Here is a 13,170-nt window from a genome sequence, read left to right as displayed (position 1 = left end):
CTCGCCGGTGCCGCTGCATGTCTGCAATAGGTCGTCCTTCAGCAGAGCTGGCGGTGGCGTGGTTTGAAAACGGCGGAACGACGCGCGCCCGGACGCGGCATTTCGCAGATGTGACCAAGCGTCGAAGCGGGGCTGCTTTTACCCTTTTGGCTGAGCGCACCACCGCCCCTGGCGTGCGGCCATCACTCACGGTTCGAGTGAGTGATTTTCCAGGGGGGTGCAGCCGCCCCCCCTTGCCCCCCCCTCCGGACGCCCATGACTACACGCGAGGAACTGTGCGCAAACTACGAGCGGATTATTGCTCTAACATCGTACTTTGCAGGTGGATGATCTGTGCGGTGGTCATTATGGTGCTCAAATAATCTTACTATAATATTATTAATGGAGGCTTGGGAGCGCACTGTCATATTAGTACCTTGTTAAGCCACGTATACCACGTGTCTCCCGCACGGGGCTACCGCGGTTCAAAATCAAGGAGTAAAATTTCACTAACGTGAAAATGAATAGTGAAGGGTTTGGTAAAGTTTCCACGCTCAAGTGCAGTTTCTGCTCTCTCCGTCAACTGCCAGGTAAGATTGCGCTTGTTAGAATAAACAAACGAGGTTTTCCGCGTATTTCGCTCATTTTGTTTTCGTGTTCGGATAAAGTGACCAAACAAAGCATGCAACCGAAGTGCTGCAGTGATTGTCGGCGGCCGGGATGTTCAGTCGCACCCCTTGGATAATGGTTACGTGTGCAAAATTATTTTAATAAGCGTAAATATGCAAGGCCCCGCGGTCTGTCTTGTCATCTGCTGGCATAAACTGTCACTCCCAAATGGCAAGCACTTTGACGGGATTTTGAAAAGACACGGCCGTATTATAAAACGCAGCTTCGCGGCAAGAAACGCGGGGAATTTTAATGCGGTCACAAAATGTCAACAATCTCGGAGGCGGCGTCGAATTCAAAACAGCATAAAACGGCGGAGCGTACTTTCCCCTATCGGTCATGGTATTTTCCTACGCGAAGCGGAGTGGTAGCCTGCGACGCGCGCCACGCACGGCCCTGGCGGCCTCCGCGCGAGTCGACGTTCGACGGTTCCATGCGCGCGTTGCGCAGCGCCTCAAAACAAACATGGCGCTCGGAGCTGGTGTGAAGCGTCATTTTCCGATGCGCAAAGTGGACGATGTCGTCGAGTTCTTTCGAGCCCAGCTCGAGAGCGACAACGAACCCGACCTGGCACTGCTCTCCATCGTGACCGGGTACATCGAGAACCTGCTGACATTCCACCGCAACGTGGGCGTCGAGCCGGCGTCCGGCGATCACCAGCCGTGCTTTCCCGTCGTCGAGTGCGGTCCCATCGAAGCGCTGCACGCCAAGTTCGCCTGTCAGATCAAGGGATCGCTCGACCTGAGCGTGCTCGAGACGGACTCCTCGGCCGGCAGGCGCGATCTCATCAAGCGCGTGTCGGACGTGATCTGGTCGTCGTTGACGAGGAGTTACTACAAGGATCGGCCTCACCTCCAGTCTCTCTACAGTTATCTCACCGGTGAGTTCACGCCGCGCCGCTCTCTCTCTCGGCACGCGCGTAATCGATGGAGATTTGGTTGTTTATTTACGGGGCAGTGCGCGCTCGCTTCTCTCCGCTGACGTAAGTGGGAGCCGCACAGCACCAGCTCGATGTTCGGGGAAAAACCCGATGCATTGCGTAACTTTCGGCGACCGCTTGTCGGAGGGGCCTGACCGCCTCCATTCTCTTGCTCGACTGCCGGCAAGCGGAGGTGATCGATTGCTGTGTGGTGGTGCTGTATGTATGTGTGTGTGTTTGTGTGTGTGCACGGCGCGGCGGCCAGCGCGCGGCGATTTTCGCTTTCCTTTATGGACCAGATGGCGAGGGGTTGGAGCGGAAGGAGGGATGGATAAAAAAAAATACGCGACGTTCGGACCGTTGGCGCGCCGGCGAGTTCCGAAGATGTCGCCTCGGAGGCGAGTAGCGCGCGGCTGGCCGGTAGCTTATTGCGTAGTTGACACTACGAGCGCGGGCCACAATCTGACAGCTCGTCTCGTGTCACCGAGCGGACGTTCGCGCCTGTATCGAAGCTCTGAGGCTGATCGTCCGTATCATCGCACTTACTTCGTCTTTTCTTTCTTACAAAGATGAGTTTTGTAACGTCGGCGGTGTTAGGAATGCAGCTTTTGCCGTACCGGTACGAAGAAATGGATGGAAAAAATGAAATGCGCTCGCTCGCGTTTGAGAAGTATGCTTTCTTTCGACCTCCTCCGCGTTTACGGAGCCGCGCCGAGGCGCTTTTGTGATCAAAAATATCGAGAAATGGGTCTGATTTGAGTGATATTTCGCTGCTGCTTATCACATGCACATAGCGGTATCTAGTGGAGGTCCGCTAATAAAAACGGTACTTGTCGGATTATGACATGCTGCTAATTATAACGTATTGAGAAGGATGCTTAATGTGTGTTCGTGAAGACAATGATTTAATTGTCTTTTAGCTTTAATGTTGGTTGTGCCATTTTCTTCCGGAGCCCTTCACTACGGCGTCTCTCATAGCCTGAGTCGCTTTGGGACGTTAAACCCCATAAACCAAACCAAACCTTGATACTCGGATAATATATATCCGCATTGTGTGCCAGTGACAGAATATGTGCATTGTTTCGGTCCGCGTGTTATAAAGTCAGTAGAAATTCTTTGTGCCGTCAGAAGCGTCGTCGTCCATCATGTGGCAGCTCCTGAAATGCGTACATTTTTTCCTTTCTTTTTTAGTCGTCGCAGCTGCAGAATAGATTTACAATCGCCTTGTTGGCGGCGCGGGTGTCACTGAAGTTCATTTCTCCGTTCTTTCCACGCGGTTATGAGTTTGTTACGGTTTTAATTTCTTTAAAAGTTTCGTATTTTCGTCTCGGTCTTTTAAAGTTTCGTTTTCCAAATTCAATCTCGATTAAATGTCGCTACCGGTGTGGGAAGATATCTTCGTTTTCTATAGGTCATAGAAACAGAAATGCTCGTTGGAATTTGTCAGCTTCCGTATGGCAACGTGTGCAGGAGTTTTTTTTTTTTTTTAATACTTTCTTGCGTGAAACATACTTTCGATGCCCATGAGCTAAGTGTTCCATCGAAATTTCATATAGTCTGGAAAGTTTGCATACAGTCTTTTTGAGATGTCAGTGCCAATTTTAGATTGTAAAGAAGGCATTGTGTAGGATGATAGCATTGGGCATGTTTTCATAAAAAAAAAACAAGAGCGAAAAATTTTGAAAAGGTGTTTCTCCCACTTCCTTCAACACTTGTGACGTTAAAAGTGACGTAAAAATTGACGCAGAACTTGACACAAAACCTTTCACCTCGTCAGTCATTGTATTTGTGAAACAATATCCTAGCCCAGTGCATTGCAGATGTCATGCCAACCTATTCCCAACAGTATTCCGGTGAACTTTAAGTGTTTCACTTTGCCGCTTTTCTCGTAATATTTCAGAAACATTTCTGACTTTTTCTTGTTTCAAGGTGGACCACTTTGTCCCATACATCAAATATTGAATTTCTCACATAAACCCTGCGGGGTAACTAATGAATCAGAAATATTAAAAAATATATACTTGTTGGTGAAGTTCAAGCAATATTTAATAAACACACAGAAGACATTATAAGTGTGTCTAATGTCATCTATGTATAAAACTGAGCTGAATTGGCAGCTTCAGAGTAGAATTTTGGCTCACGGTTATCAGGGAAGGAAATTAAGCGCTTCTGTTGCACAAAGCCTTTGGCATTAGAAAGGAAAAGCCATCACTTGGACTCGAAAGAGCTCTGGCAAATATATGTGGAGCTCGGAAAATTAATTTTACTGTGTGCAAATAGTACTTCCTGGAAAGTTTGAGAAGTGCTTGGAAATTGTGATGAATTGGCACTGCACTGCGCTATGGTTGTCATTGTGATCGGCACATCCGTGTGACGTCAATGGCATAGTGGCGTAAAACACATGGAAATTATGATGATAGATTAGCATTCTGTAGTGCTGAGCTATGTTATTATTGTCGGTATACATATAGGCAGAGGAATAACTGAAGGGGATGCGTTAATGAATCTCCTGGTTTGTTAAAGTGCCTAATTCTTTATTATTTGTGATTACTTTTCAGTTGTTTCTAATTGCTGTCATTCTTGACGTTATAAAGCGTTTTTGTACTGCTGTATAGTGCCGTAGTCTAGGACACTTTAGCATAACATATGTGAGCATGACACGTGGGAGTTCTGGCAGAAGGAAAAACAAGGACATCCATTTACCTTTTGCAATATCGAATAATGCTGATTGTAGTGTCACTTTAACTCATGTGGTCATGCATTTCTGGTGGCCTGTGAGGATTTAAATAACTATGCATTGTATTATGTGCACATGTGCTTTGTTAAACTGTTTTTGCATTCTTTCACGGCTACCATTTACTAGCCCCCCCCCCCTCCCCACTTGTGGTGCCAAGCGCCACCTACCATAGATTTTTGCTGCTGATGTGGTGCTCTGAAAACTGTTTGATATGTAAAATTCAGCGTTATCACTTTCGACAGATGGAATTCATAGCCACTGATTATATTTCCATTACATGGACAGGCAAATTAAAGACGAGGTGACGATAACAAAATTGCACATTTGTTTCAAGCTGCATTAGACGACAACTTGCTTATCAACACATTCACAACTATCGTCATTTACTGTAACTGGCCATCATCATCATCATCATCATTGACAACAACTATCATCATTACTGTAACTGGCCATCATCATCATCATTGACACCTTGGCTGAATGAAAAGCATTGCGCAGCAAATTGATTAGGGGCGGATTGGACTTCGTTATTTTTCCCTCTTCGCTTACTCTGACACAGTGGGCTAAAATAGGCATAATCACTGTGCAGCTACAGTGTACAAAAAAAAAAAATGAACACCCAGATTTTTCATCTTTGTGTGGTGTGTAAAGGAGTTTCTGGTCAAATGTTTAGGGGAATCCCCCAAGGTGGAGTAAATTTGTAATAAGGGAGTAATTACTCATTGGCATCCACCCAAGCGCAGCCATACGGCTACAGAGGAAAGCTATACAGCTTTCTCAGAAACTTCGTAGTTAAAGAAAAATTCGTCCTGGTCCGGGGTTCGAACCCGGGACCACCGCTACACCGGAGCAGTCGCTCTACCAATTGAGCTAACCAGGACGGCAAGCTTATGGTAGGGCGAGAGCGAATTGATCAATTACTCGAAGTGGGAACAGTGTTGGTCAAATGTTTAGGGAAATCCCCGAAGGTGGAGTAAATTTGTAATAAGGGAGTAATTACTCATTGGCATCCACCCAAGCGCAGCCATCCGGCTACAAAGCTCAGTTACGGTTAGCTCAGTTGGTAGAGCGACTGCTCCGGTGTAGCGGTGGTCCCGGGTTCGAACGCCGGACCAGGACGAATTATTCTTTAACTGCGAAGTTTCTGAGAAAGCTGCATAGCTTTCCTTTGTAGCCGTATGGCTGCGCTTGGGTGGATGCCAATGAGTAATTACTCCCTTATTACAAAGGAGTTTCAGTGATGGCTGTGTTGTGATTTCCCATTCCCATATGGGCTCCCATTCCTGCATGGATCAGATCACATGCTCACAGGACAGTGTCCGCAGGTGGCAATATTCTGGACAGAACACATTCCCTGGTGCACCTCAATGACATTCTCACTGGATGGGAGGTGAAGGCAATAATTTTTTGCCATAAGTTCCTGTGCCCATGCTGACCGTAGTGCTGTTTCTATCCCCTTGTGCAACTGTCTCAGCGAATATTGTGACTTTTTGCCCTTTCCCGAGAGAAGTGTGGTGACAGAATAATGAATAGCAGATGCCGTAAATCCCTGAGAAAGTTCTTCATTATCACTGAAAGTAGTTGTCAATTGATAACAAATCAATATGCGCACTTTTTTTGTATGTTTCTCTTCATGCTGAATACTAATGTCTGGTACGGTACGGCTAGATGTATGATGATGTGTGATGCCCATCTCTACTTAGCATAATTTGCATGCACAGTCTCTTTTCTTGTAAAACACAATACATTTGCTATGTTCCCATATAATTTGCATTTATAAATATATCTGTGCTCTTGTCGGCAATAAATATATGCTCTCATTTTATTTTTTTGGGCACAGAAAATTCTGTGTATGTTTGTGCAAATCTATTGCTTGCTGCTGCTGACAGAAATGTAATAGGAGTGTAGTTCTTTTCAAGCCAACAGCCTTATTGGTTTTTTGATTGTGCTCTCATATCACCTCATTCGATGCAGATAAACTGATTGTTTGATTTTTTTTAATGACCTGGCTGTTCTCATCAGCTTTGCACATCAGTGAACGGTTCTTGCTTGATGAATTAGGGTACTAATGAAGAATTGGCGGTAGTTCATTCAGTGATTTTTTCTTAGTTTTTAGACCGAAAGCTCTACTACGCTAGTCCAAACCAAAGTTTTGCTACCCGCCGCCATGGCTTAGTGGTTACAGCACTTGGCTGCTGACCCAAAAGACGCGGGTTCAATCCCGGCTGCGGTGGCCGAATTTCGATGGAGGCGAAATTCTAGAGGCCCGTGTGCTGTGCGATGTCAGTGCACGTTAAAGAACCCCAGGTGGTCGAAATTTCCGGAGCCCTCCACTACGGCGTCTCTCATAGCCTCAGTCGCTTTGGGACGTTAAACCCTAATAAACCTAAACCAAAGTTTTGCTATGTGTTGCCACAGCCTAGAGTGGAGCAGCAGGTGGTTAGCAGCGGTGCCCCTAGCAACCGGCTCTGTGTCTAGAAACAGGTGGTTGCTGCACAGAGCTTTGAACTTACTGTGGTGTAGCTCCGCTGGATCGGTAGACTAAGATAGTATATAGGCGCGAAACGTGGAGGCTAACAAAGAGGTTTCAGCTTAAGTTAAGAACAACGCAGCGAGCTATGGAACGAAAAATGCTAGGTGTAACGTTAAGAGATCGGAAGCGGGCGGAGTGGGTGAGAGAACAAATGCGGGTTAATGACTTCCTAGTTGAAATCAAGAGGAAGAAATGGGCTTGCGCTGGGCATGTTATGCGAAGGCAAGATAACCGCTGGCCCTTAAGGGTAACGGAGTGGATTCCAAGAGAAGACAAGCATAGCAGGGGCGGCAGAAAGTTAGTTAGGTGGGCGGATGAGATTCAGAAGTTTGCGGGGATACGGTGGCCGCAACTGGCGAAGGACAGGGTTAATTGGAGAGACATGGAGAGGCCTTTGCCCTGCAGTGAGCGTAGTCAGGCTGATGATGATGATGATGATGATAGACGTGTACTAGTTGAAGTGGTTAATAATGATGATGTCATAGTAATAAGCATAATTAGTAGTAAGCATAATAATATTAAGTAACAGTCTGATTAAGTAACAGTAATTAGATTAATTACTGTATTTAATCAGTTGATATGTGTTTGCTATAGAAACAGATAACTACAAGTGCTAAACACGTGACGTGACCTTCAGCTTGACCTTGGAAAAGAATTGAGCGAAATGTAAGAATAACAATAGGCGAACGGATGACGTCACATATGGTATAACGCTATGTAAGTCATGTGACTTAGCATGACAGCAAACGGCGCATATAGAAGGCACCTACCTAGGCTCCTCTCACCTAGGCTACGGCGACATGGACGGTAATAAAGACGCAGTCAATTCGACGAGCTCCGCTGCTGGCAGTTGTCCGGAACGCACTCAAAGTTGCAGACACCAAGCCGCGTCTAGTTGCTCGATACAGCAGAGTTTGCGATCTCTAACCGGATTCAGCAGTATTTAAACCACAACTAATTTTTTGTGTAAATTGTAGCTCTGAATTTTTCTAACACCTCCGAGAGGTGCCTGCACACTAACTGCTGACTTGGTGGTCGATGACTACGGCTTCATTTTAATTCAGGATGTTAGAAAAAATTTACATCTGATGTTTTTGAGAGACCTACATTGTAGAGCCACGGTCTGATGTCTCTTTTCATTCTACATGTGCGGGGCCTTCCAAGAAAAGTAACCTGCTTTCTACCATTAGCATATGCTCACTTGTAACACTGTGTGCTTTGCAGGGAACAAGCTTGACTGCTTTGGCGTGGCTTTTGCTGTGGTTGCTGCATGCCAGGCTTTGGGCTTCTCAGACATCCACTTGGCCCTCTCGGAAGATCATGCGTGGGTCACCTTCGGAGATGACAGTGAGGAAACTGCCGAGGTCACCTGGCACGGTATGTCTGCCAAAGCATTTTGTTGTGCAGTAATATTGTCAAGCAAGTCATTGTTAATGGGTCTGCAGCACTCAATGCATCAATATTGCATTCGGTAACTATAGAAGTCCTGAACATAATCGATTTTTATGACCTCTGAAAGGGTTTGTAGTGTCCTTTTTGTTTTTAAGAATAAAACCGTAATCAATTTTTTATCTCAGTTCAAGATGAGCAAAAAGTGCATCTGGTGCGTGGACAAACCAACGGCATCACATTTTTGTGGCATGCAGAGGGCTTGTCGTAGCTTTTAACTGGGTTTTAGGAATACAAATTTAATAATCCTCACACAATGCTAGGGCGCAGTGCTAAGGAGGTAGGCTACTGAATACAGGCGGCAAAGCTGGAGTACATGATGTGAGTGACTAGTGCCCTGTGATGCAAACATGCTAAGAACTATCTTACATATTGTGCCAACCAACTTCTTGTTGCAAAACCTTTACTCACAGTGCGAAGTGCATAGTGAGTAGCTGCAGGTACTTCTGCATTGTTGTAGTCATTGAAGAATCCTCCACTTGCAGTGTAACCTGGGTACTTAATGTCCTAAGAGGGCAGTCTATCTATCTAGATGGTCTTTATATTTAGCTTTCAAATCTGCATTCATTTTGTGGGATTTTTAATTGTGCGGGATAAATACATTCTCACACAATCATGCCATCCATGGTGCTCCTGTCGCTGCGACACCGGCGCCCTCCCTTGTTAGTTAAGGTAACTAACCAGGTTAGTGAGGGTGCATCACGAGGAATCCAACCACCGGAGACTGGTGTGGGCAGATCCCCAGAATTTTTATGGTACACAGTACGGTTTTATTTCAGATATAAGTGCCAATAGGGCGCAGTAACAAAACGAGCTGCCTGATTTTCGATCTCTTCTGATTGGACTGCAAGATATGCAGTCATCTCTCAAAAATTTTGACTCAAATGTGACCAAAAATTTGTTTGAATTGAGTGGAGTTTCAGTTAAGGGGAATCTGTAATGTGCTTGATGACGAGATATGAATAAACTGTAAGTTTGAATTGAGTGAGCTTGGAACAATGAGAGTCCGTAGCAGTCCTGATACCAATCCCACATAGAACATGCAAAGTCTAGGATTGATGTCAGCAGGCTCTCTTTGGCATGTACTATATAAACCCATGCTAGGGCTGCCCGTTTTTTTAAAAATTCGGGTATGAATTTTGAAGATGTGGCCCATACATGAAGGGCCATAGTGTCTAGTAAAGAAAAAAAAAAGAAAAAAAATCGCAAGTGGTAACCTGCCTGTTAACATGACACTTTGCGACTGCAGTTTGTGGGGGTGAAAACTGCTCAAGCACTAGTTTGCACCGTTGCTCATAGGGGGCGCCACAAATCAGTGAAGCGGCGCTTGGCACAGCATTGCTTATCTTTTCGGCTCTCCTTGCTCCTTGTACTCATCCTCGTACTCCAATGACGACGTGGCCACAGGGCCAGGAAATATGCCCTTAAAGGTGCACTAAAGAGGAATCTGAACTTGTCTTTTTACTGCGGGAACTCGATTTACATGTTCTGAGCATTCTTAGAAACTGTGAATTATCGTCCCGTGCGGCTGATTTCCATAATTTAAATTGGATTAAAGACCCGGCTCCCACATTTTCTTTTAACTCAACGCTGACGGTGGGAGTAGTCAACCAACCTTTCAGCCAGTCCTGTGGTGGCGTGCCACTCTACCATCGGCGGAGTGATACGTAGTGATCGGCAAAAGCAGAGTCCACGCATGTTTTTATTTACATGGGCCTAATTTGCGGCTATGTAGCCTCGGACTGGATCTATTTATTCACGGAAACCTAAAAAACAAAATAAAAGCGAAAGCGAAGCCGCCACGCGACTGGCTGAAAGGCGCAGCATGCGTGAATTGACTCCTCCTACCGTCTGCTGTAAGTTAAAAAAAAAAAAGGCGGGAGCCGGGACGCTTAATCCGATTTAAATTAGGGAAATGGGCTGCACAGGACAATAATTTGAGGTTTCTAAGAATGCTCGGAACATGTAGATCGAGTTCCGCGGTAAAAAGATGAGTTCACATTCCTCTTTAGTGCACCTTTAAGGGCATATTTCCTGGCCCTGTGGCCACGTCGTCATTGGAGTACGAGGATGAGTACAAAGATGAGCACGAGGAGCAAGGAGAGCCGGAAAGATAAGCAACGCTGTGCCAAGCGCCACTTCACTGAAAGGGATCGGGGAACGACTGTGTGTGAGCGTCGCTCATTGGCAGAAGAGTGCAGGCACGACTGAAGAGCGCGGTGAGCATAACTTGTCGTGCCTCTGTGCACTGCGCTTTGCAGGCAAGGGCAATGAGGACCGGCGGGGCCAGCCCATACCGCAGGACAAGAGCTGGCTCTACCTCAACGGCCACGCCATCCAGTGCACACGGGCGACCGAGGTGGCTGCGCTCGTCTCCGCCATCAACCCCACCATCACGCCTACCACGGACAGCACTGAGCTGGTCAGCCTCCAGCAGGTGTGTGCCTGACCACCACTGCCGTTGCCCTTCGGAAGTGCTCTCATCTTGAGTGTGCACTTTAACCCTTTCGCTGTCGGGTGTTTCTGCCCGTGACGCACCCCCAGTGTCGCACGCTTCCGGGATGATGGTCCCGCTGTTTCAACATCAGAATCTGACGATGCGGAACTCGCCTCTTCCTCGGATGAGACGCTGTCTGAGTCCGAATCCGAGCTCGGCTCGTATTCAGAATCGGAAGAGCCACCGCTCCAATGCGCAGAGGAAGGTCCCGCGCGGTCAGCCATATACGAAAGTAACCGCGCGCGCAGCGGGGGTGTGCTTTCAGTGGCCCACAAAACGGAGAGAAATGGGACGCTTTGTAATAAAGATGAGAGAGGGAGATGGAAAAAGGCTAAAACAAAGTTAGAGGAGCTTTACGTTTGCTGCTGCCAGCCGCAAGCGAGGGTGCGACGAGAGGGCGAAAGCAGCGATCGAGTCATGTGTCGGTTTCTTTGACTCTCGGAGTGGCAACGGGGCGCGCCCTTGAACTTGAAGCGCCGTAGCTCGACAGAAGAAAAATAAAAACCTGCAAAACAGTGGCAGATGGCAGAACAACCCTTGGACCCATAACCACACGCTCCGTACTCTTCACTACACGTACCAAAACAGTAAGGGGCGAAAATACGAACTTGTAGAAAGATTCAACAGATGGCGCGGCTAGTCCAAGAGCGTCAGCTTTGCGCGCAAGCGCGAAATTTTGAACGCACGATAGAGAATGTACCGGTACGTCAGTGACACTATGGGGGGGAAGCGCGAAAACGTACCGGTACGTCCGTGACAGCGAAAGGGTTAAGCAAGTCGTTAGTCGGTGTCAGTTATGGTAGTAATTACATAATACTATTCAAGGGTGTAATTGCCCTATCTCCCGAATGTAGTCGAGATGAGCCATGGAACAACTGGTGGTATTGTAGCTAGTGTTGTCTTGATGTTAGTCCAGGGAATCACGTGAGTTGTGGAGGAGACCTGGAGATTGATCTTTCCTTTCTTTGCACTCATGCTTATCCTGTGTTGAGGTGCATCTGTGCACCTGTACGCACACCAGACATTCTTAAACTAGCGGCCGTCCCTTGTACAGTAAGCGATATAAAAACAAGCATTCCTAATATTTTCATACCTTTAACAAAGACTCAAGTGTTTACGCTCTACTTCCTAAGTTGTTAAACTCAACAGAAGCTGTAGCTGTGCCGCTGCCTGTCTTTTGCTAATCATGCCTGAGACTTGCAGGCTTTGTGGCAAAATAGGCTACCACAACGACCACAGCGGGCGCATGACCACGTGCCTGGCTCTGGTTAAATGACCGGACGTTGGCAATACTCTATGCTGTAAATCCGCCAGTTAGAGCTCCATATAATGGCTTTCTCTCTAAAACCTTCTTGGTGTGTCCAAATGTGTTCCGGCATTAGCTGTCTTAGCTGTTTCCCCCCTTTTCATGTAGTCGTTATCAATGTTGTCTCCATTTTTCATGTCTGTATTCAAATGTCCAAAGATGTTAGCTTAGGGGCACGGCCACTGTACCCTGGCATCCACCCTAAAGTGAAGGCCAGCTTGACCAGCTGATCTGAAACAGGAGGAGGCCCTAACACATATTGCAACGCACAGGACACTACCGTTCAGCCGTGAATCTGCAGAACCATTCAAACATACTGCACCTATCTCTGTTTATATGCTTGAGTTCATCATCAGCCTGACTACACCCACTGCAGGGCAAAGGCCTCTCCCATGTCTCCCCAATTAACCCTGTCCTTTGCCATCCGCGGCCACCATATCCCCGCAGACTTCTTAATCTCATCCGCCCACCTAACTTTCTGTCGCCCCCTGCTACGCTTGCCTTCTCTTGGAATCCACTCCGTTACCCTTAAGGACCAGCGGTTATTTTGCCTTAGTACTACATGCCCTGCTCAAGCCCATTTCTTCCTCTTGATTTCGACTAGGATGTCATTACCCCGAGTTCGCTCCCTTACCCATTCTGCCCGCTTCTGGTCGCTTAACGTCAAACTTAGCATTCTTCTTTCCATAGCTAGCTGCGTTGTCCTTAACTTAAGCTGAACTCTTTTTGTTAGCCTCCACCTTTCTGCCCCATAGGAAGATCCACAGCAAGATCGTGGCCTCCAAGTCAGCAAATGCACTTTATGACAAGGTCCTCTCATACAGAAAGACTACAGATGCAAGGGACTGTGCCCACATACTTCTCATACCTTCAAGCACTCATTGCAACTCCCTCCTGTACTTTTTGGTCATGACATGAACATAGTCATCATGGCGTCATGCGTAGGTTCATTGTAATGTTAATCATTTCACAAACCAGCTTGCACTCATGACTCGCTGCCCAAGCAACACAGGTAATCGGCCCAATATTGGTAACATGCTGGCAAATATGCCAACCAAGATTGGTAACATAGTGGCAAATA

The 13,170-nt window shown here is 46.8% G+C and overlaps 1 protein-coding gene across 4 annotated transcripts in view; it reads left to right on the top strand.

Annotated features, from left to right (window-relative positions):
• The first annotated feature begins 972 nt into the window (after positions 1-972).
• Mnn1 (menin 1) overlaps positions 973-13,170 on the top strand; it is a 51,613-nt gene continuing 39,415 nt past the window's right edge. For all 4 annotated transcript variants that reach the window (XM_089560393.1, XM_089560392.1, XM_089560391.1 and 1 more), the window contains exons 1-3: positions 973-1,528; positions 8,062-8,214; positions 10,548-10,723. In XM_089560393.1, the coding sequence (XP_089416519.1) occupies positions 988-1,528; positions 8,062-8,214; positions 10,548-10,723 (870 nt within the window). In that variant the 5' untranslated portion in view covers positions 973-987. The remainder of the gene's footprint in view (positions 1,529-8,061; positions 8,215-10,547; positions 10,724-13,170) is intronic.

Source organism: Amblyomma mixtum, chromosome 9 (genome assembly GCF_055824585.1).
Source record: "Amblyomma mixtum isolate Tamu chromosome 9, ASM5582458v1, whole genome shotgun sequence".
Lineage (NCBI taxonomy): Eukaryota > Metazoa > Arthropoda > Arachnida > Ixodida > Ixodidae > Amblyomma > Amblyomma mixtum.
This window is presented reverse-complemented; position numbering and strand designations above follow the sequence as displayed.